The following is a 24,649-nucleotide window of genomic DNA, read 5'->3' on the forward strand; positions in this document are numbered from 1 at the left end:
GGGGCGGGGGGGCGGGCCCTGCGTGAACTGGAAATGAGCTGTCCCAGTTCGCACTGGGTCCTCCCTGCCGTACTTTAGCCTTTTAAATGTGTTAAGAACCAGTAGGCTCTCAATACATTTAAAAAGCAGAGGTGCATCTGAGACTAGGTGTGAGCTGGGAATCAGCTGATTCCTGGCTTGTGCCCGGTCCCCACTACCTCCCTGCCTCCCCTGCTCCCTGCGGAGATGGTGCTGGGAGGAACCAACTTTTAAGATGGCTCCCCCCACTCCTTGCTGCCTCTGATGGAGGGAAGGGGAAGCGACCAGTCAGCTAGTCACTTAAATCCCTAATCCTGGCACATCTAATATATAAAGGAGAATGTTTGTAAGTTTGTGCGCTAATAACTTGGACACTATAAGAGCTACCGCAACCAAACTTTGCATGGGATAACCTGTCATCCAGGAGAAGGTTTTAAGGTACTTTTAGACCCAATCAGGCCCAAGCTCAGGCTGTAAAAATCAGAAAGTAACCCGCTGCGCTGTGTGCTGCCCCGCCCACCCTAGGTCCCGTGCCCGCCACCTGTAGCCCCCAGCGCCATCTGGGACTCACCCCCTCCTGCCCATGAGGTTACATTAGCGATCCTCTCCCTTGCTCCCCTTCTCCCTCCCCCCGTGCCGGCACGCAATGCACCAACCCCCATGTGCACAACAGCTCGGGTGGCACCTGCAGTAGCGGGTGCGAGCTGGGGCGCCCCTCCCGCGTGTATCCTCCCCTCCAGCTGGGGTTGCATCCCTTCCCCTCCGGGGATGACGCAGACCAATATTTTAATCCCTATAGAAATCAGTGCAACTTTTCTACCACTCAAAAAAGATAATAGACTACTGTTACTCCAGCTAGTCTAATATATTTGAGAGTTTGTGTGTCTGCCTGTCTGTTTGTCTGAGTCCATTTGTTCAAGCACTGCTCTTAAATGGTAGGAGCTAGAATACCCAAATTTGGTATGCAGCTTTCTGTTAATGTTAACTTTAAAGCAAGGTCAGGGTTTGGTTGTGCCAAGAAAATGGGATATGCATGGAACAAAATTGTTTCTCATTAAATGGTAAGGAAAGGAGTGTGATAATAGGGATGGTTATACTCACGAATGGCCACGTGGGCGCAGCAGGCACCCAGCCTGGGGAGCATCCACTGGCCAGAAGCACAGCTCCTTTCCACCCCAGCTCCCCCAGGAAGCAGCTGCCAGCTGGTCAGTGCAGCCCCTGCTGCCCCAGGCTGCCCTGGGGAGAAGTTGGTGGGCAGGCTATCTCTCCCCTTCTCCTTCCCCCCCACCCCCCCAACTGCAGGCCAGGCCCTGGGGAGAAGCTGGTGAGCAGACTGCACAGCACCCACCCTGGGCCAGCGGGTGGACTGTGCAGTCCCTGCCCCAGACCAGTCCAGAGGAGAAGCCAGCACCCCCGCCCCCATCTCCCCTGAGCATTCCACCCCCTTCCTAGAGCCCCACCACACCTTCCAGCCCCCAGCCCTTACTCCTGCACCTCCAGCCATGAGGCCCCCTCAACTCCTGCATTCCATGCCCTGTGTCCTGAAACAGTCCTTATCTCGTAACTCTGACTCCTGCATCCCCCCACATCCCCAAGCCTCTGCACTGACTCCTGCACCCTACACACCTCCAAGCCTCTGCTATGAAGGACCTGAACAACGCTGGATAAGTCTTCCAGAATGCATATAAGAGAAATAACATCTGAAGGCTGTTTTTCTATCCTGCCTTTTGGAATCATATAGTAAAAAATCCATTTTTTTAGCAGCATTTAATGCTATCTGCTGCTGTGCACTCCCAGTGCATTAGGCAGGAAGTCGAGTAGCGTCATCCGCTCCTGTGTTTATCAGAAATTGTGCAGTACTCTTATCCAGTGTCTAGGGGAATGCACTGAGAAAGGGGGGAAAAAGGCTTCTAGTAAATGACAACATTTAATCTAAAAGTTGCCCTGCTGATTTGGCTTGCCTACTATCGGCTCTCAAAAGCCTGTCTCCTGTCTCCTTCCTGTTTGCACTTTCCTCCAGTCTGTGAAGAGGTTCTTGGGAGTTTCTTTTTGTTGTTATTTATGTTGCCAATTGTTTTAGTAAACCAGTCTCTGCCCTTATAATTAGTAGATAATGATGAAAACCATAATTAGCAGTAGGCTCATTTTAAAGAGATACTAAGGTAAACAAATGAAACCACTTTGGTAATTCTTTTAAAAGACTTCACATATATGCATCTTAGGTTGCAAACCACTCCAACGCCCAGTATTGCTTCAAAATACAGTATGTTTCTAATGTGTGTCTGTTCAGCTGTATTTGCTAATTTTTATTAACACTTATTATATGAAGATAGGTACAATGTGTATTCCAGTAGGTCTCATAAAGTTTTGCACTTCTAAAATAATGTTGGGTACATCTACACAGCAGGGCAAAACTCAAATTAAGCTACGCAACTTCCGCTACGTCAGTTGCATAGCTTAAGCAAGTTGAAATAGCTTATTTTGGCTTTTGGCGGTGTCTACACAGAAGGAAGTCGAAGGAAGAACACTCTTACTCCTTGTAAAATGAGAGTTACAGGAGTCAGCGTAAGAACTCCTCCAGCTCGACATAATTTAAAAATAATGGCTTGCAGCAAAGACGTGCTCTTTGTTATTTTGGAATACAGGCAGTCCACGGGTTACGTCAGTCCGACTTAAGTCGGACCCCTAGTTACGAACTGGGGGGGGGGCGCAGCTAGTGCGGGGTGCCTCCCCCACTGTCGCCGCCTCCGGCGGCGCGGGGGGGGCGCTTCCCCCCCAGCAGACCAGGGAGACGCGGAGCGGCTTTTCTCGCCGTGGAGGACGCGGACGGTGGGACCACCGAGACGCGCTGCAGTCCCACCGTCCGCGTCCTCAGCAGTGAGAAAAACCGCTCCGCTTCTCCCTGGTCTGCTGGGGGGGGGGTGCAGCTAGTGCGTCTCCCCCCCCCCCCCCCAGCAAACCAGGCTTTTCTTGCCGACGCCTGGGGTAGAGCAACTGGGGGGCTGCCGGGTTGGTCCCACAGCGCCGAGGTCCAGCGCTACTGGACCAACCCAGCAGCACCCCAGCTACTCTGCCCCAGGCGTCCCCAAGTCAGCCGCTGCTGAAACTGACCAGCGGCTGAGTACAGAAAGCCCGAGGCAGAGCTGCTCTGCCTCGGGCTTCCTGTAGTCAGCCACTGGTCAGTTTCAGCAGCGGCTGACTTGGGAACACCTGGGGCAGAGCAGCTGGGGTGCTGCCGGGTTCGTCCAGTAGCGCCGAGGAGCGGCGCTGCGGGACCAACCCAGCAGCACCCCAGCTGCTCTGTCCCAGGCGTCCCCAAGAGCAGCTGGGGTGCTGCCGGGTTGGTCCCGCCGCGCCAAGGGTCGGCGCTATCAGACCAACCCAGCAGCACTCCAGCTGCTCTGCCCCAGGCATGTCCGATTCAGCCGCTGCTGGTCAGTTTCAACAGCGGCTGAATCTGGATGCCAGTTCCGACTTACATATAAATTCAACTTAAGAACAAACCTACGGTCCCTATCTTGTATGTAACCCGGGGACTGCCTGTAGTGTTAGTTATTCTGAAATAATGCTGTTATGTTGACATACCCTTTCTGACCATGTTGTTATTCCTCAATTTATCAGAAGAAATTTAATCATCTTTTGTGATTCAGCTTCAGTTGCAGGATAAAATGAAGGCTATAAAGTAGCATATTCTTGCTCTTACAGTATGGGATTAGTATACCCTAATTCCTGTTAAGTGCTTATTATTTAGACCTGAACTCTTTGTTGTGCACTGCTAATATTTAAAAAAAAAACCAACTTTGCCTTCATTCAAAAGCTTTTGTGTTTCTGTTCCCTCTCCTATGTGAAATGCAACTTGATACATTACAGCTCTTTTAATCTTGGTTAATATTTTCAGGAGGCCTTTTATCAGAAGAAAATGTTGCTTCATTCCTTTTCCTATTACAACTTTCAGTTATATAGGTTAAAGTGATAGAAAAGGGGCTACTGAAAAAGAAATGCTTAGGATAATTTGTGCTAACGAATAACTTTTAATGTGTGAAAATTATTTTTAGAGAATCAGAATCACAAGCAAATGTGAACTGTACTCAGTCATTTGGACTACAGCAAAGAGGTAGTGAAGTCCAATGGTTAAGGCTCTGGACAGCGACTCAGCAAATCTGGGTTCTATTCTTATCTCTTACACATGAACTGCTGTCTCATCTTGGCTACATCACTTTACCCTCTGTGTCTGTTTCCCCTCCCACGTTTGTCTTGTCTATTTAGCTTGTAAACTCTTTTGTTGAGGGACTGTCTTACTACGTGTGTGTTCACTGGCTTGCACATAGGAGAGACGTGCAAATCCGTGGATGTGGATGCAGAAATCCATGGCTCACTTTTGCTGATACAGAGGCAGACACAAATTTTGTATCTAGAACCCTGCAAAATTTGCAGATATCCATTTTATATCCATGAGTATCTGCATCCACATCTCTGGATAATTTTTGGAGACGCGTATCTACTCAGGACTCTAACAATAGGACCTTGATCTCCACCAGGATTTCTAAGTGCCACCATAATGCAAGTAATAAAAACTCTGCACAAAATGGAAATAGAAAGCAGGCTGACTTATTTTTCTTCCTTGGATTTTGTGGTGATGTTCTGCTACTCTCTTCTTCACCATAGATTGCTTTTGCATTGATCTGCTTTGAAATCTCTTTGGGCAAACTACAGTTCTTACAGCAATGAGTCTCTATATGGACATTCTAGACCATCCCAGAAACAACAATTTTTGTTTTTTCTGGCATCAAAAATATTTCATAAAAATTTGAAACGTCTGATTTGTGAACTCAGGCTGACTTATTTCTGCCGCATGCAATCACTTCAAAAGTAATTTTCACCCTGAAGCGCAGTGTTTCTCAAAGTGATCCGTGGACCCACTGTGAGAGAGCTACTAATGGGCCACTCCAGTTTGGCCACTCCGATTGGCTTCAGTTTGCCGTTTGCGGCCAGTGGGAGCCAGGGAAAGCATGTGGCCCAGGCTACTTCTCGCAGCTCACCTTGGCTGCAAAAGGTGAACCAGAGCCAATGGGAGCCACAAGGCTCCATGGCTGTGGAGCCAGTAAATAAACAAACTTGGAGCGGCCCATTAGCAGCTCTGAGTGGGTCCACAGACCACTTTGAGAGAAACTGCCCTAAAGACAAAAATACTTAGACTTTTTGGCTGCTATGTGAAATCTGAGAACTAATGTCTCTGAAGCTACTGAGACTGCATGTATCACAAAGGATGGAACCTATATGTACTTCATTATAAGATATTCTGTTTGCTATTTCTGTTGCTTCATGTTCTAGAACGGATGGGCAATAATTTTTTATGGGGGGGCACTCCAAGATTGGAAAGGGGTTGAGGGCCACACTCTTCCATGGTATTAATGGTGGAGATGTGAGGTCTGGGGTGGAGGCTGGGTGCAGAAGGGAGCTTGGGGTAAGGGATTGGGGTTCAGGAGGGAGACTGGAGTCTGGCGGGGGGAGGGTTGGGTGAAGGAGGCGGTTATGACCTAGGCAGGGGACTGCAGTGAAGGGGTTTGGGATGTGACCTAGAGTAGGAGGGGATTGTGATCTGAGGCAGGAGACTGGGGTGCCAGATCTGGGAGGGGGTAGGCGACTAATAGGGGGACAGAGGATTTGGGTATTTTGAGGGGAGGGGGGGGCAGAGCATTGGGGCAGGAAAGGGCTGGGGTGCCAGAAACAGGCTGTGTCCAGGAGACTTACCTGCCAGCTGCCAAATTTGCCTGCCTGCGTGCAGAGCTAAGGCTTGCAGTGCTTAAAACGTTTCCCTGTTTGCCTGGCTATGTGCTACAGAGAATAACTGAGACAAGGAGAGGGGGTGTGGTTCTTCTTGGCTGCCTGTTATTCCAACAAGCAGCTCCCATTGGCTGGTTTGTGACTGGAAACTGGCCCAATGGGATTGTGCTGGGGCGGGGCAGCTTGTGAAACATCCTCCTTCCCCTCCTGTTTTAAAACAGAAACAGAGCCCTGCAGAAGCCTTCCTTCACTGTGCCTGCCTGGGGCTCCCCGCTGCCTCTGCAGGCTGGATCCGGTAGCTTGGTGGACTAGATGCAGCCCATGGGCCATATTTTGCCCAGGCCTGTTCTAGAAATACACAACATGCTGCATCACAAAAGGACTTCTTCCCATCTAATTTAACTTCTATGAAACCCATTGTCCTAATAACTTAGTATTTAGTCCACTTACTGTGTAGCATTGTGTATATATGACTTCAGATAAAATAAATGTTTTATTTATATTAGTCCTGAAAGTGTTGAGGTTCATAGTCATTCTTATCTCTTGTAAAGAATACATGCCATAGTATCTGTTCAGCTTCTATGAAACTTCCATCTCTCATGCTCGTAAATTCCCCACTTCCCCTCTCAAAATGGGCTCATATTTCAGTTCTGGAGCAGAATATAGCTGGCATGGAAGGTCAAACTGTGTCTGCTATCTTGGCCAATCCAATGAAGGACTTCAAATATCAGGACGGAGATCTTAAATTGTACTCAGTGGTCAATTAGGAACTAGTAGAGAGAGCTTGATGACTAAGTAGAGTCCACGATACTGTTAAGTTGATAGGTGTTTTTTTTTGCTAGCTTCTCAAATAAGCATGCTTAGATAGCAGTGCATCAGGTCTCTGTTACATTTCACATACTAACTGTTTTACAGTAGATATTTTACTGTTGCTAGGCTGTGCATATAGAACTTGAATCTGAAACCATTACATTGTGTGGCACTTGCATAGTGTCATTTAGTTTATTGGGCTCAGCAGTCACTAGACAGTTGGTTCTTCCATTCAAGGTTGTCATAAAATTTGCAAGTTAGTGGGAAGTGTTAAGATTGTATGTTTATCTTCTTGTTTCCTGGCTTAGCATTCAGCCTTGATATCCTCACCTACTTAGATGAAATAATGCCGTGGTGTCCAACACGCTAGCCACTAGCCACATGTGACTGTCTGGCCAGTTGTGTGTAGCTATTTGGCTTGAACAATGTGGCTATTTGGCTGGTTGAGCGTAGCTAGCAGAACGGGAAACCACAGAAATAATTCTTAATGAGAAGTAATGGCCTATTCATAAAGATTTCACATTTTCTTTTTTACAATACAAAAAATTTGCATAATTAAATTTTCAGGCATGAATAAGGAACAAATATTGCTTTAATCTTAATTATCAAGTGAACATTAATAATTCATTTTTCTTTAAAAACAGTTATGCCGTAGGGTTCACAGTCCCCTGTAAAATGTTTGTGTTTAGTGCAGCTGGATATCATTTGTGTCATCTTATGGTTGTGTGAGTTTTGGAAATATTCTGTTCTTTGTATATGGCAGGGTTGGGAAACCTTTCTTCTGTCATGGGAGGGGTGCGGGGCACAGAAACAGTGGTGCTGGAACCATTTTTTGAAGTGGGGATGCTGAAAGCCAGTGGTCCCCAAACTTTTTGCTTTACCCTTACCTCTTACCCTTGTCTGTGTCCCCTCTCCGCAGAGCTGGAGCCAAGACTGAGCTGTGGCGCCAAGATATGGGGGAGGGGACAGAACACAGATGGGGTGAGGGACCTGAGGCTGGGACAGTCGCTGGGAGTGGGAGTAGAACTCCCTGGTGCGGGGCCAGCAGTTAGGACTCCGCATGCAGGGTCAGGAGTAGAACTCCATACAAAGAGTCCAGCAGCACTGTGATCCAGGGGATGGGCCAACTGGCCAAGACACTACTCAAAACCTGGGGGTGCTGCAGCATCCTCTGCACTGAGGCTCAGGGCTTCCCCCATGGCAGAATGAACTAGCACTTGCAGCTCTAGCCCCATGAAGGGGACCAGCAGGTTGGATGAAATTTAGCAATGGGCTGGACCCAGCCCACGGGCTGTAGGTCCCCCACACCCGTGGTAGATGGTGTAACATTAGATTCTTCTTCAAAAAGTGTCCCTATGGGTGCTCCACCTTAGATGCTTGGGTGCCACTGTGTACCTAGGTCAGAGATTTTTCATAGCAGTACCCTCCAGAAGGCTGCGCACATGAACTAGGTGGCACACGCAGTGCTGCTACTATGCATGTGCAGCAACCATCCCCTCAGTTCCTTCTCTGGTGCCGCTGGCGTCAGTCGGAGCCGCAGTTGTTCTCCAGCTGTTTGCAAAATTTCAAATCCGTTCTTAGCTTTGTGTAGCATTTATAGTAGTTTTCATAGTTAGGAGTAGGTTTTTCTAGTTACCGTTATTGTTTAAAAAAAACCAAAACCCTTTTTTATTGTTGTGTTTAAGGCCGTTTGCCTTAGCAAAAAAAATTCTTTCTGGGATGCCTGGTTCCCAAGGATTCAAACGCTGCCTGTCCTGTAGGCTTTCAGTTCCTGTCTCTGACGAGCACTCACAGTGTATACACCACTACCGCCCAGTGCCAACACTGCAAGCAGCCAGTTGCATGTGCAAGGCACGGGAGCTCCAGCTGTGTTTTGTGTCTCCAGAAAAATTCATTCTCTGAATTGGGATGATTTAGTGGAAGGTCTTGTTTAAGAACATAAGAATGGCCCTACTGGGTCAGACCAAAGGTCCATCTAGCCCAGTAGCTTATCTGCCAACAGTGGCCAATGCCAGATGTCCCACAGGGAGTGAACATCAATGTATCCCTCTTCCTGTCGTACATGTACAACCCCTGACAAACAGAGGTGAGGGTCACCATTCCTACCCATTTTGATTTGATGTTTGTACTTGCATCATCCTGATTGAGAGGCTGTTTTATCATGAATATAGAAAGCAATCATTTAAGAGTGTGACTGGAAAAATAGTAGAGTGTATGTATTGAAGAAAAAGAGAAGTGTTGAAGCATCAAATTATGGATTAACTGTACATTGAAGGGAGACACAAAAGCTGGAGGTAGAATATAGTAAATGGTATAAAAAGTGCAGGTCAATTTATTTGACTTGCATCAGTGTGTTGCCCTAATGGTGGGAGGTATGCACAGTGTTTGCTCAGTATGTACAGCTCAAAGAAGGGCTTTGACTATTTATTATATGGAGAAGTTAATCTTCTAAGGAATGATGAGCTCAATCTCTCGGCTATATTTTGCAAGAAGAAAAAAGCTGCCTGTATTGATTAAAATAATCTGTCATTTCTAAAGATCATCTGCAGGAGACTCCAGATCTAATTCAGATTTGTTATGATCCATCTTCCAATATGCATTGCAATTGTAAACTACCTGCTTGATTTGAGCTGGAGTTCAACTTGATTGTCTATAAATCCTCACAGACAATTTTTGAGCATTCTTGTCAGCATCTGTAGCTGTTAAACTGTCTAAAAGGGTTAGCAACATTAACATAGTTGTTAATATCCTCATCTTTCCAATTTTCATTTGGTACATATTTTACCTTGGGTTAGGCTAGTTTCTGGCTGTTTCAGTTTGTCATCTTTTTCTCCCAGTTTCTCCCTTGCTGTTCTAAGTGACAGCTGTATTTTTAAAAAGCTTTTACCTTTCATCGCTGAAAGAGTTCTTCCATATAATGGAGAGTGACAGTATAAGTTGCTTGCTGAAGAATCTATTTTAGGCTATAGACAGGCATACAGTATGAAGAAGGCAGATGGACATCACTTCTTAGAAACTGCATTTTTAAATAACAGAATATGAGAGAGAGAGAGAGAGAGAGAGAGAATAGTGAAGGAGCCATGATCCCAAGGATATTAAATCCATGTGGCTGATGATTTATTATACTTGACTTTGCTACCAAACTGACAACTCCATTTTCAATTCTGAGTAATGTTCATAGCACTCTGATTTAGTCTTTTTTGATGGTGCATTCATTTGTGAGCCATGTAATTTTTCTGTTAACAGTGGAGTCTCCTTCTTTCTCCCCATAACAATTCAGCATTGTGGCTGAAAACTAGTGAGATTTTTATGTACAAGAACCACAAAGTATTTTATGTACCATTAAATGAGCTATACATAGATAACAGAGCTGTATCACCAGATGATTGGCTTTGAAGGCCATTTGCGCATTAATTTTGAAAGCAGCTTTCATGTACACTTCCTTCTTCCACCAATCCCCACCCCTTTGGCAAAGCCACATAATTTTGTTAAAGGTTTTATTTTCTGCTGAAAATGCAGGAAATTCAGACAACTCTCTTGGAAAGTCCCCAAAGCTAATACAAACAAGATACATATGCTTCTCTTAAAGTAACTAAAAATAAAGTAAATTATTTGAAACTGGTTAACTTTATAAATTCCCCTCCAAAGGGGAAAAGGAAGTTTATATAATGAAAACTATGATTATGGATGCTGTTAAATGATGTTATCAAAGTACAGTTCCCCCAGTGCCAACTTGTTTATTGGATGTAAAATAGCGCCTTGATACCAAACTTTATAATTAAATTAGAAGTTCAAGGAGGCATGGAAGAACCAATTGCTAAAATCTGAAAACCTAATAATTTGTATTTATGAAACTAACTACATTAAAACATAGTGGTAAATTAGCCAAGGAAATCCATCTAATATCAGTTTAGGTTCTTTATGGGTATGTGTGGTTCTTAGCTACAAATTACCAAATTTCATCTGTTCACGCATCTCTGATAGTAGTAGTGTTTTGGTTCAGGAGAAAATGGTTAATAGAAAATCCCCAGAGTTCCTTTTAATCCTGGATTTATTTTTGAGAAATTGCTCCCATCGTGGGTTTAATATAGCATATTTTGATGCTTTTTGATATAGGTAATGGACATTTCCTTTTATTTTCCATTGTTGGCAATACACACCTGAGAGAGTGAATTGTATCTCATGAAATCTTATGTCCTAATACATTTGTTAGTCTTTAAGGTGTCACCGGATTCCTTGTTGTTTTTGCTGAAACAGACTGACATGGCTACCTCTCTAAAACCACTTTAAACTGTATCTGTATTATAATGGAGCTGGTCATGATACTATGTTTCTGGTTGCAAAGTGAAGTTTAATAAGAGTTGTAAGTTTTTAGTTTGTAAAAATCTCACGTATATAATGCTAGAAGATTTACCAGGCATTGCTTGGGCCCTTGGGGCAGGGAGCTGAGGGTGTGAGGAGTGCTCGAGTCATTGGGAGGGCAAGGAAGGACTCGGTGGGGTGCAGGAATTAGAGCAGAGGGTAGGTGGCTCAGGAAAGGGATGAGGAGCAGGAGTCAGGGCAGGGGGATTGGAAGGTGTGGGGGAGTTAAGGTAAGGGAATGGGAGCAGCTAGCAGCTGTTCCCTGGGGCCAGCCTGGTGCAGTGGGGGGCGGTGCTGACCAGTCACTGGCTGCCCCCTCAGGCCCAGCCTCCAGAGGAGGAGGGCTGTACTGCTAGCCAACAGCTATTCCTGGGGGCTGGGGCACTTGTCTCCCCTTCTCCCCCCCCCCCCCCCCCCGGTGGTCATTCGGGAGTATCACTTTTGGGTATCGCCCTCATCCCATTGTGCTAGGAGACACACACAGAGAGACAGACAGACACACAAACTCTCTCAAATATGTAGTAGATTGTGCACATATTCTGCTATGTTAAAGGAACATTAAAGTTGCAAAACTGCACTCAAAAGTAGGTAAATTCAGAACTTAAAACACTTCTGAAAGTATGAGGGGATATTATTATTCTGATGTTACACATGGAGCACTGTGGCATAGAGAGAGGAATATCAAAAGTGTCCACTGATTTGAGAGGCCCAGTTTGAGGTAGGCCTGATTTTTCAAAGTACTTAGCATTATATGGCACTTTACACAATCAAAATATTGCTCTTTCATTTTACTTGCAGTTCAAGCTTCCCTTCTCTCCCTTCACATATAGGCTTCCAGTCCCACTTTCCTAACCCATCTATTCCCAGTCTCTCCCTCAAGCTCTGTGTCAATCTACCTCCCTCCTAATCTCTTGTACTTTCTGCACTCAAATTTGGCATCATAATGAGGGAAACCTAGGTGTTGACAGGGGAAGAACTGAGAGCACAGATGTGTGTCTCAGTTCTGGTGCCTGGCACTACAGTGACCCATTGCACCCAGGGGCAGTAGTTAAAGGAAAGTCACTCATAGGCATGGGAAGTAAGAGTGTAGGGATGCTGGAGCACCTCCGGGCTCCTGGCCTAACACCCAGGGTTCCTGGCTGCCACCTCAAGCTCTGAGGGCTTCGCTGCTGGCTCTGGTCCTGGGGTCATGGCTGACAGCTCTGTGCACCATGGGGCTCTGCTTCTGCCCCACAAGCTGGAGGCTCTGCTGACAGCCTCATGGCCTGAGTTTCAGCTGCTGCTCTCACACACCAAGACTTTGCTAGAGCCTCAGCTGGCAGGGAAAGGAGGGGAGAACAAAGGTAAAAGGGGGATATCAGCACCCCCGCTCTTAAAAATGTTCCTGTGCCACTGAAGTCACTTTCAGCCGTTAGAGCTCTGAGATGGAACATATTTATTTACTCTGTTAGGATGGCAAATTTCAGCTGGGAAGGGATTGAGTAAGCTCAGTGCAGTTGGCAAATTTCAGCCCAAATAATTAAAGTTTGGCAAAGTTATAAGCAACTGAAAACTGTGTCTTACAATAGAAAGCTTCAGATGACCTTCAGTATAGAAGTTGCTAACTATGTCTCTTCTAATATATCCTTCTTGATTTTGTTCTATTTTAGGCCTGTCCATTAATGGCAGTTAACACATGAGATTAATGCAAAACAAATTGACTAGATTTAAAAAGTAGTTGCAAATAATCTGTTTTAACTGCACTATTAAACAATAATAGAATACTAGTTTACATATATTATAAATATTTGTGGATTTTTTCTATATTTTCTGATGTACTCATTTCAGTTACAACATGGAATACAGAGAGCACAGTGCTTACAGAATATTTTTATTACAAATATTTGCACTGTAATAAAGAAAAAAGAAATATTTTTTCCGTTCACTTCAGACATGCAATCTCTTTACTGTGAAAGTGCAATACATAACTACACTCAGAATCAAAACAATGTAAAACATTAGAGTCTGTAAGTCAAAGCATTAAGGGTCATGTAATACCTTGCAACACCAGCTACAGCAGTGCCATGCAAACACCTGTTCTCATATTCAGGTGACATGAGAAAAAAGAAGCATCTACGTCTCAATCATGCACTTCAAAATACCAATTTGGAGAATTTTTATGGAGGGTCTAAGTTACATCCCCCAACCCCTTTTGTAAAACAACCAGTCACATGGCAGAGATTCCAAATCTAACATGACAGTAGACACGTTATGGCTGTATCCTCTCCTTTGCCACCAGTACATTCTAAATACTTTTGAAATTGAGTTCTGAATGCATTACCCTTTGCTATTGACAACATAACTTTCAAACTCCATCAGGAGCTTGATTGCACACACCCCTCCACACACAATCAATTTCTTGAAAAATCTGCCGATCACTAGGATTGCCAGGTGTCCAGTTTTGAACCGGACAGTCAGGTATTTGAGCTTTCTGTCCAGGAAACAAATTGAGAAAATACCGGACATTTATTTGTCCAGTATTTTCTAATAAGTTTTATTATCATGAGTATCAGTATGTAGTTGTGTACTGCCTGACTGGTAGATGCGCTCACGCTGCGTGAACGTGTCCACCAGCCAGGCAGTACGCAACTATGCAGTAGAGGAGGGGGTGGGGCCAGGGCAGGATGGAATCCCCGGAGCCAGACTTGCCCGTGTGCCCTGCCGGGACCATGTGTGGGATGGGCAGCACCCCGGAATCTGTGTACATGCGGGCCAGGCAGCCCCGCTCCCCGCCAGTCGGTTCTCCCTCCCAGCCAGCTCCGTTCCCTGCTGGCCGGTTCCCCCCCGGCCAGCCCCACTTCCTGCTGGCCGGTTCTACCCTCCCCCCCCCAATATCTTCCGGCCAGCCCCACTCCCCCCAATGCCCTCCAGGCTAGCCCTGCTTTCCCCCGGCCAGCCCCATTCCCCCGACTCCCTCCCAGCCAGTTCTCCTCACCCCCGATCTGAGATCAAGGGTGTCTGCAATTTTTTTCAAACCATCTGGTAACCCTACTGATCAGACATTTTCAGGGCAGCAACCTGAACATCTGCTCACAAATTCACATATTGGTACACAGTTCCTCGGGACTAGCATCTGATGCGACACTGGGACTAACTGTTTTTATCAGTAAAAACCACATCTTTCCAGCAAGAAGCACTGTTCAACAGTCACCTAAAGTGGAAGCACCCGTACGTAGAGCACTGTGCAGATACAAAATGTGTATTTGTCCATATCCATAAAAATGAACTGCGACTATCTGCATTCACGGATGTAGATACTTGCAATATAAAACATATCTGCAGATTTGCAGGTCTCTACCCATAGGAATGCTACTCGAAGAAGAAGAGAAGGTTATTCAGTGCAGTAACTGAGGTTCTTCAAGAGATGTGTCCATAAATGTGCTCCACTACCTACTTTCCTCCCCTCTACTTCAAAGTTTCCACAGACAAGCTCTATGGTAGAGAAGGAACTGAAGGCAGTTTAGCCACACAGCTCTGTATAGCTGCCTAATGTGGCATGTAATGAAGAAAGCACATGAACAGCCCAAATAGGTTCTGCTACAGGTTGGACCTCCCTGGTCCAGAACCTTTGGGACCTTATTGATCCTCGATAAGGAGTTTTGCTGGACAAGGGGAGGTCATTTCTGGCCTCCCTACTGCCAGCCCTATCCCCTCCCCAGTCCCTTGCACCTAGCTTCTCATTGCCCTCTCCCCACTGCAGCCCACAGCTCCCATCCCAGCTGAGCCATGCCCTGGCTTTCCAGCTCTCCCACACATTCACTGAGCTCATCTGAGTCACATGCTGGCTTCCTGCATCCTCTCCTCCCCCCTCCTGACACTGGAAGCTGTAGAGGAGATGAAGGTGGTGGGGAGGTTCTCCCAGTATGGAACAGCTGCGGAGAAACTAGTTTCTCTTCACTCTCCATAGGAACTAGTTGCAGCAAGATGGAATCCATTAGGGTACGTCTAGACTACATGCCTCTGGCGACAGAGGCATGTAGATTAGACTACCCGGCATAGGAAAATGAAGCGGCGATTTAAATAATCGCCGCTTAATTTAAATTTACATGGCTGCCGCGCTGAGCCGATCAGCTGTCGGCTCAGCGTGGTAGTCTGGACGTTCCGCGGTCGACATCAAAGGCATTTGTCAACCTCCCAGGTATGCTTCCTGGGATGAGGCATACCTGGGAGGTCGACAAATGCCTTTGATGTCGACCGCGGAACGTCCAGACTACCACGCTGAGCCGACAAACAGCTGATCGGCTCAGCGCAGCAGCCATGTAAATTTAAATGAAGCGGCGAGTATTTAAATCGCCGCTTCATTTTCCTATGCCGGGTAGTCTAATCTACATGCCTCTGTCGCCAAAGGCATGTAGTCTAGACGTACCCTTGATTCCTTTTCTCCCTTTATCTTCCTCTAGTTGGAATAGTGGCTACTTTTCTTCTCCTCCTCCTCCTTGGCAAAGAAGGCATTGTTAAACTGATATGTGGTAATTGATGCAATCTGAAGGGATTTTTAAAAGTGCTATTGCTTTATACTGGAAAGAAACTTTATTGTTTGTAGATGGAAAGTCCAGTACAATTCACTGGAATGATTCTTTTTCTCCCCATACTGTAAGCAGAGTTCTATTATGAAATAGGGAAGTGCTATAGATAGATCATGTCTTTTTCTGAAATGTAGAAGGCAATAGGCTCATGAGCTATTTATTCCTAATCCTGTGTCCAGGACAACAGGAAAGACTGGAAGCCATCATGGTGTGATTTTGCTCACCCTTACAACATCTCTAAAGAGTCCTGATTAACAGTGTCAGTGCTGGTGAGAGGTTGAACAGTATGAGCAGAGAGTTTTACCCATTGCCCACAGCCAAGAGAAGTCTGTTCTTCAGTGTAAACGCTGTCTGTGTGACATATCCTGGTGTGATGGCCCACTGGGATGGGTTCAGAATACTGTCAGGTGATGTTGGAGATGGAATTTTGCTAGTTTCTCTATGATCTTGTTCAGAATGGAAGGCTGAATTATGGGTAATCATTGTCTGGGCTGGTTGTCAAATACATTTAGTGCAATTGATCTAAAATATGGTGGCTTAGTGCACTACCAGTAGAGGACTTTTTCCACAGATCATCTGTGATCCAACTTCAGTAGCCTAGAACAGTGTTTCTTAACCAGTGGTATGAAACACTTGAGGGGTACTAGAGAGAAGTCTGGGGGGGTATGTCAACACAACTAAAATTTGGAGAAAACTGAATTTTGTTGTTAGTTTTATAGTGTTTTATTACTTTTGTAGTTTTTACACCCAAAAATTTCATCACTTGCTCAGCTATGATTAAGTTAACAAATGTGTTGCAATGGTAGAAAAAAAATGTTGTGTCTGAAAACTATAGGTACTGGGGGTACTTACAATTTTTTTTAAAAGGGGTACTTTATAAAAAAAAAAGTTGAGAAACACTGGCCTAGAATGTTCCCCAGTGCCAAAATAATTTGCAATAGAAAAGTTTAGTCTAGATTGTTTACCTACTTTATTTTTTCTTGTTGACTTTTTTCTGGCTCTCTGTTTACTCTCTCCTTTTTGTTTTCTGCACTGAGTGCTGAACAGAAAATAAAATGCAGTGCATCTGTACTGAGCTGCATTTACCTGTAGCACCTGCTAGGAGTGAAAATTGACTTAAACCACAGAACATCAGTGACTTTCACTCACTACAGTTACTGTGCTTATAGCTCTTTGAAGTGGGAGCATTCTGCAAACTGGACACTATCGTCCACTGAACTTTAAGGTAAAAGTTTGGATGTACAGAAGAAGAAAGCATTGTTATGTTACCAGACCAAAAAGAATGCAAGACTTGTCACTACTGTTGAGACATCAGGCAGCAAACTGCATTAGTAATAATACCTGAGTACTATCATCATTTCTGCCTAATGGTGGAAAATGGCATGTTAACCTTTTGCTTGTTTCTTAAAGGCACAAGACCTGAATGTGATTGAAGAAGTGATCAGAATGATGTTAGAGATTATCAATTCCTGCTTGAGCAATTCTCTCCACCACAATCCTAATTTGGTGTATGCGCTGCTTTACAAGCGGGATCTGTTTGAACAGTTTCGAACTCACCCCTCCTTCCAGGACATAATGCAAAATATAGACCTGGTAAGTAATATTTATTAGTCAGTTACAAGTGATAAAACAAGTCTCCTAAACACAGTTAGCTGATTATGCTTTTAAGATAAGTTATTTTTTCACATTTATTTATCCCTTTCTTTTGCTAGGTATTTTTAGACTCTCTTTAAAGTTTTGAGCCTACAAATCACGATTTGTAGTAAAGAGAAGGGTGGAACTTTTGAGTTGTTCTCAAATCCTCTCCCTTCCATCATTCTCTGGGACTGCACTATGAACCATACAGGTTTGGCTTCCATCCTTACTTGGCAGACACCATGACTTGTTCCATGAAATCAGTGAAACCCACTGATGAGGATTTCCCCAAGCTGCAACAAATCCTTTTTTGAAAGGAACCCACTCCAAGTGGTTGCCTTTCAGTTTTCTAAGGGAAGCCAGTGGTAGCTACTCTTTTTTCCCACTCTGCAAGAGCACATCATCAGGCACCATCTTTCTTCACAGTAGGGCTTTTTCCAAAAGTAATCTCTCTTAATACTCCAGCGGTGGGAGAGGAGGAATAAACAAGTTAACCGCAGGCAGGCAGCTGTCTGACTGACTATGACCAGTCTGAACTTGTACTGCTTTGACCTGCAGAAGGGTCTGGTGAGTAGGAGTTTAGAAAAAAACAAAATCTTAGCACTAACTGCCCTCTACAGTAAATGCGATCCTAGTGCTACTCTCAAGTAGACCTATGCTGATTATTAGGATGAATTTGGACTTCTGTGTAGGGAGCCAGGTTAGATGTCATATCTAGTTCAATACACAACAGACTTGCTGTGATGGGGGATTTGGTAGGAAAAGGGATTGGTAGTTAAGTATTTTCTAATATGAAATACAGCAGTGCCTTAAATATTAATGTATTAAGGACCTGGATTATAATTCTTGCTTAGAAAATAAATGTTACATTTCAGTAGATCGGCATTTTGACCTCCATTAGTTGGTATGTATACAGTAGTTCAGTGCAAATTGTTTTTTATCCATCTCTTCTGGTCATAGTTCAGGGATATGGTCAGCTACTTACTCAGGTTGAATGTTGTATTGATATTTTAATGTAATATTGTCAGTGGGTTTTTTTTCTTCCTTATAAACTAGCCAAATTAGCATTAGCAGCCTTATTTAGAAATTTAAATTGTAATTCATCACATTTCAAATCCATCACTCTCTTTCAGTTTGTGTGACCAGATGAGTTGGGTATAGATTAACTAAATAGTATAGTTTCATATTCATCCTGATCATAGCAAGAGAGGGTTGGTTGATTTTTAAATACAACAATATATTTCTATTTTGTGGTAGCACTTGGCATTCATAAAAATAAGACCAAAGCTAGTGGTAATGGGGCAGCTGTGTGCACCCTTCCCAATCCAGTTTTTTTCCCCTGGACCTGTAGTTTTCCACTTTTGTGTCATTTTGTCTGCAGCATACAGTGGGGAACAGACCTGGCCTACTGAAGCTTTAACTACAATTAATAGTTTTTTCCTGTCAACTGCACCATATCTAAACTTGAGCATAATTGTTACTTTTCTACCCAAAAGTAAATGGAATGAAAATGAGTATTTGAGTATAAAATAAAACTTGTTTTCATTCCCCCTTCAGTTTTAATTAACCTTGTTTATTGATATCTACCCAAATACTTTCGTTTTCCCACTTCTCTCTTAATTGTGATATCCATGCCATGTGCTCCTTATTAGCTGCTCCTTTGACATTTGAGGTCACTAATCACAAGACATGCTCTAAAATTGTTAAAGAAGCTCTTGTTGTATAATGGCCATTACAAATACAGCATTTAAATTCCCCGTCATAATGCCAAGAACTTATTTTGATTTCAGTAGGCAATCTACATGCACAACATGGATTCTCTGATCAGGCTCCTAATGATTAGGAATTCACTGTAATTTTGCTCTTTCATGAGAAATAGATTCAAGCTGCTGGAGCTTTAAGCTCTATAGCATGTTAAATTTCTTGCTGTAATAGGTACCTAGTTTGTCATGCGATGTTACTGAGAGTCTGTCAGTCATGTACTGGTTTATGTTTGCTTTAAATTGCCATATGAGTTAAACACACTTCCAAAGATCCATAAGCAGAGCCATTTGTATCTTAATCTGAAGTGGCTGAATTTCTTTCTCTTCCACTCACTGTTCTAATTTTGCAGTTGGTGAAAGATTTTTGAGAAAGTTCAGACCTCAAAATGCCCATGATCTCTCTCAGCTTCATTGTTAGATGATCTTATGATACAGGATTGTCAACAGGGGGATGGATGGGAATAGCCAACAGGGGATGGATCACTCAATGATTGTCTGTTCTGTTCATTCCATCTGGGGCATCTGGCATTCACCAATACTGAAACACAAGATCCTGGGCTAGATGAAACTTTGGTCTGACCTGCCCCTTCATCGGGTGGGGAGTGGCCAAAGGTGACAACACTTAATGAATAATTAACTGTCACAGTTCCCTTGTGTGGCGGGTAGCTCTGTACTTATTTATGAAGAGGTTTGATTTGTCCATGAACATGTGAGTCAGAGGTAGAGCCAGGAACAAAGCCCAAGTATTGCTGCCTGAAAAGCTCATGCCCATGAGACTATGCCTTCTGTGGAAGACAAAGGCATTCTTCTCCACGTAACTGTTAAATGCAGATTTACTAATGTAACCATTTAAACAAAGCCCTTTAATGTTAGGATATAAGATAGTGCCAAGCCGTTTCTGAACCCTTCTAACTATTTAAAGCTTTCCAAGGGAGTGTCTTGATATTTTAAATAACTTCTTTGTTAGGAAAGCAAAGATGTCAAAAATATTTTTAAAACGTACCTGTCACCAGCTAGCAGGTGGTGAGAGCTGTCAGCTTTCCCATCTGAATAAATTATTACACTCAATAGACTCTTCTGCTCACCCCCAATCCAGAAGTTGTTCCAACACAGTTGCTATTCCCTGGAGAAAAGAATCAGTCTTTCTCAGATTGCAGTTACCAAAGCATATGGACAAATCCTCCCATATCCTCCAGAAAGTAGTAAGGAGTATAACCCTCCACTTTACAAATGGAAACACTGAGGCAATGCAGTTAAATATTTCTCTAATATCACAAAAGGAATAAGCATCTGAACAGGGCCCAAGTGTCCCTGACTCCCAGAACTGTTCTCATGCCACTAGATTTCCCTTCTGTGCTCTGTGGATTAAATTCTGCCACTCTGTGGTTCTTAGGGTGCTGCAAAGTGCATGGAGTTCTGTAGAAGGATGCTGACTATCCCATGAAGTGGCACACAAACTAAAGCCCATCTTTAGAGCCATGCACAGACACAACATTTGTGTCCGCATCCACAGCTGTACCACAAAATGAATCACGAATATCCATGGATTTGGAGGGCTCTACCCATCTTTGGGTGGGATTCACCCATGCAGAAGGAAACAGGCCCTTGCCATGGAAAGTTGGTACCAACACTGCAAGCGGGGTGATTCCATCTTGGGTCTTTGGCTGTGCGCTGGTCAGTCTTCAGAAGCGCCTTTTCTCCAGCAAGGGCTGCCTGTGTTCGGGGCCTTTCTGTTTGTAGTGCAGCTGCCAGGTTTCAGCAGTTCCCAGATCACTGGCTACATGAGGGCCCCTAGACATCCAGATATAAGGTTATTTGGCGGTGGCTCAGCATCTTCCTCATGCCACATGCCAACTTCACCCAGCATCACCTCTATCTGACCCCTACAACATGGCAAACATGTTTGGCTCGCCACACCACATGCCATTGCGGACTCTAGCAGGGTGCACTTTTGCAGATGCCATTCATGCAGTAGAACTACTCCTTGCACAACTGGCAGGAGCAGGAACCAACAGCAAAATCCTGCTTACTGAATGGAATAATTCTTCCTTTACACTGGATGTAGAACTTTTTCCACCCCAAATTGTAATGCAGCATGCCAACATTGCATGCAGAAAGTAGTTGATGATTTATCCAATGTGAAAAATCTATAGTTTTTCTATACAGTGTTCACCCTTAAAAACTTGCTCAGCTGTCTTAAATAACTAGTTATTTTGCCTCAGTATTTGAAATATTCAGGTTATTTCCTAGAAGTAATATTGCAGAGACCTAAATAACTTCTATATTTGTGGCAGGTGTTCAAAGGTAACCACTGAATAAAGCCGGGATGGGCAATAATTTTTAACTAGGTGCCACTTCAGAAATTTCTGAAGTGGCCCCGGGCCACCCCTGGAAGGGGCGGGACCTCAGGAGGAAGGGGCAGGGCCAGGACACTTCCATGCTTGCCTGCTCACAGACCGTGATTGGTCTAGGGGGTAGGAGAGCACTTGTAGTCTTTCCCCCCACCCTCCCTCTGCCCTGAGAGAACTGCCAGCTGTTCAGAGCAACTGGCAGTTCCCTCTAGATACCCATGCCCCTGGGGGTGGGAGGAGACTTCACATACTCCCCCCAGCCAATCAGGGCTTAGGGGTGAGGGGAGCATGCAAAGTCTCCTCCTGCCCTGCCCACATTCTGCAAGGAGTGTGCACCACTTGGAAACACCACGCCCCTTATAGGACAAGAGGAGACTTTGCACGCTCCTCAGGCCAATCAGAGCCTAGGGGCAGGGGAAACACACAAAATCTCCTCTCACCCTGCCCCCTTCCTTCAAGGAATTTGCAGAACTTCTAAGCGCCACACACTCCCTGCAGAGTGGGAGGAGACTTTCCGTGCTCCCCCCATGTCACCCTCAAGCCCTGATTTGGCCTGGGGGCAGGGGGAGCACAGGAAGTTTCTCACTCCCTGCCCTCAGGCATGCAACACTTAGTCAACCCCTAGGCCAGTGGTTCCCAGTGCTGTACCCGTAGGTGCCATGGCGCCTGCTAGGGCATTTATGTGCGCCTGCCTAGTGACTAGGGCCAGCCCGAGCCATTCTTGCACCCTGGGCATGTGGCGCATGCGCGGCACCAATCCCACCCGGCCTGGCAGCCCTAAAAGGTTGGGGACCACTGCCCTAAGCCCTGATTGGCATCGGGGTGGGGGAGCAGCAGGGCCTCTGCCAGCTGGATCAACTCGTTTGGCAGGCCAGATCCAGCCCACGGAGGTCCTTTTGCCTACCCCAGGATAAAGCATTTTCCAATGTAAATTGGACATAGCTGTATTTCCCATCCCTATCTCGGTAATTATCATCACTGTATGAGTGGGAACATACAGGTACACTTAACACTGTAAACAATAGACTGCAATCAAAATACCTTCTGTTTCCTAGTCATTTATTTTTAATTTTAGAAAGTCATCTTACTGGGATTTTTTTATCTTGTTGAGCTAGGCTAAATGGGACAGTCTATATCTGGCTCCTACAGCTCAAAAGAATGGTATGATTTCTATTCTATCTTGCTACTGAAATATCACCCCTCCCCAAGAGCAGACTGTGTACCTGTCTTTATTTTACAAATGACCCCAAATTGGGCAAACTGCCTCATATGTCACAGAAGTTTGATAGAAGCTCCAAACAGGTAATTGCTAGAGCTGGACCCATGTTATGATTGTCATGGAGTGTCACCGACTTCATTACTTTCATGTTTCTTCGGACTGCTGTGAGAGTTGTGATAAGTAGTTGAACAAACTTAATTGGGAGCTGCTAAAATCCTTGTTTGATAGTCTGATAGAGAGCAGGAGCTCAGCAACAACAGTGTGATGATGCAGAGGATCAGCACAGTGTTTCCTAGGGAGAATTTTAATTCCCCATTGTGTCTCATGACTCCCATCTCCCTTCCCAGTTAGAGACTTCTAAACTGGAAGATTTGGCTTGGCTCTAATATGGCCGCTTTTATTTTCAGGCCTGTTATTACAGAACTTACAGTGAGCATGAGCAAAAGGTTATTTTAGGTACAAACACTGTAAATGGCTTGTAGGGTTTCTTTTGTTCCGTTTTGGGGTTTTTTTTAACTGCATTTTCATGACTTTCTAAAAATGTCTGCTGAAAAAAATGCAGCCTTGCTGATTACAAGTCTGTTGAAATATTCCCAATGACAGATTTTTCACAATAATTTGCCTGGTTTTAAGTTTGTAAACTTAACAAGAACTGTAGCGTTCTTACAATACTTAATAATTTCCATGAAAGGATCACTTGAAAATTATCCCACAGTCCCATGAAGATTCTCAGATCTTTTAGTGAACCTTCTCAGAGTTTTAAGGTCAAGCTGGGTGTATTTATTGTTACTTTGGGTTTAATGTTGAAACTTTTGCACTGTTCTTATTGCTGATGCCTGAAGCTGCTTTTGTTAGAGCTAAAAGAGATAATCTGTTTTACCTGTGTTGCAGGTCAGTAGGGGCTAAGAGTAGTCACCATACTCTACCCACGTTACCTGTATGAATCGAGCTATGTCTTGGGAAGTAATCTTAGGTGAGGTGCAGGTCCTTACTATCTATTCTCATGAGAGGTTGTTTTTGTCCCTATCTTCTTTGGATTTGCTTGTGGGTTTGACATGTTACTCAGTGTGTACCCATGCTGTAAATCTAAAAATAACAAACCGCAGCAAATACAAATACCTTTGTTTTCACCATTTTAAAAAAAGTCAAGATTTTTGCACTTATTGCCAAGACTGTTTTCCTCTGTCACAGAGTTAACCTTGAAAATTGTATGCTGAGAAGGCAGAAATGAATCCTGCTGTTGTTTTTATCTATGAAAAATAGTTAAGAGTTGTGACATTGTTTGTTAGGCAGACAACAGTGCTGTGCAAGAAAGGGCTCACCGGCTGTGCAGCACTTCATCTTAAGCTGAAATAGAATCCAAGCTATGGAAATATAGATGAATATGTTTTTTAGAACGTTTAATTTTTTTATACACTTTATAAATATAAATAAATATTTCTTTATTTCAAAATATCCAATAACTTCAGCAAACAAACTGGCAAAATGATGTACATTTTAGATTCTCTCATCATCATTATCAACAACCTTAGGCTCAATGCCCATTGGTGTCTGATGACTCCCTCACTATTTCCTTCCATCTTTCACTGTCCAGTGCAGAGTGGCTTAGTTTCTGTAGATTAGCTCTGCACCAATCCACTACATCATCTACTCATTCTCTGTAGGGTCTGTCTCTCCTATTCGGACCATCCATTATGCCAAATACCAGGGTCTTGTTGTTTCGCTCGTCGTTCATTCTGCAGATATGCCCAAATAGCTGTAACTTCCATTGTGTAATCTTCTGCAGTAGGTTCTCTTTCAGCTGTATCTTCCTATATAATTCCTCGTCGGTGACCTTCTGCATCCATCTTATTCTCAGGATCTTTCTATAACAACTCCTCCCTGCCATACCTTAAACACCAAAACACCTTTATCATAAATTATAATTTCATTCTAGTTGTGTGGCAGTCTCCCTCCTATAAAGAAGAACTAATGGTGCAGCTTCATTGGGAAATTGATGTAATAGGAAGGGAAGCAGTTTAGGCATTATTGTCAGGTGGGCCAAATTGTTTTGAACACCCAGTACAGAAAAGTCCTTTTTGTAATAGGGAAGGGAAGCAGTTTGGCCCTGACTATGCTGGTTGCCAAAGATTATGCAGTCCC

The 24,649-nt window shown here is 44.2% G+C and overlaps 1 protein-coding gene across 6 annotated transcripts in view; it reads left to right on the forward strand.

Moving 5' to 3' along the window:
- DYM (dymeclin) overlaps positions 1-24,649 on the forward strand; it is a 322,698-nt gene that overhangs the window by 245,335 nt on the left and 52,714 nt on the right. For all 6 annotated transcript variants that reach the window (XM_075932691.1, XM_075932689.1, XM_075932685.1 and 3 more), the window contains one exon: positions 16,950-17,132. In XM_075932691.1, the coding sequence (XP_075788806.1) occupies positions 16,950-17,132 (183 nt within the window). The remainder of the gene's footprint in view (positions 1-16,949; positions 17,133-24,649) is intronic.

The sequence above is a fragment of the Pelodiscus sinensis genome, chromosome 6 (assembly GCF_049634645.1).
Source record: "Pelodiscus sinensis isolate JC-2024 chromosome 6, ASM4963464v1, whole genome shotgun sequence".
Taxonomy (NCBI): Eukaryota; Metazoa; Chordata; order Testudines; family Trionychidae; genus Pelodiscus; species Pelodiscus sinensis.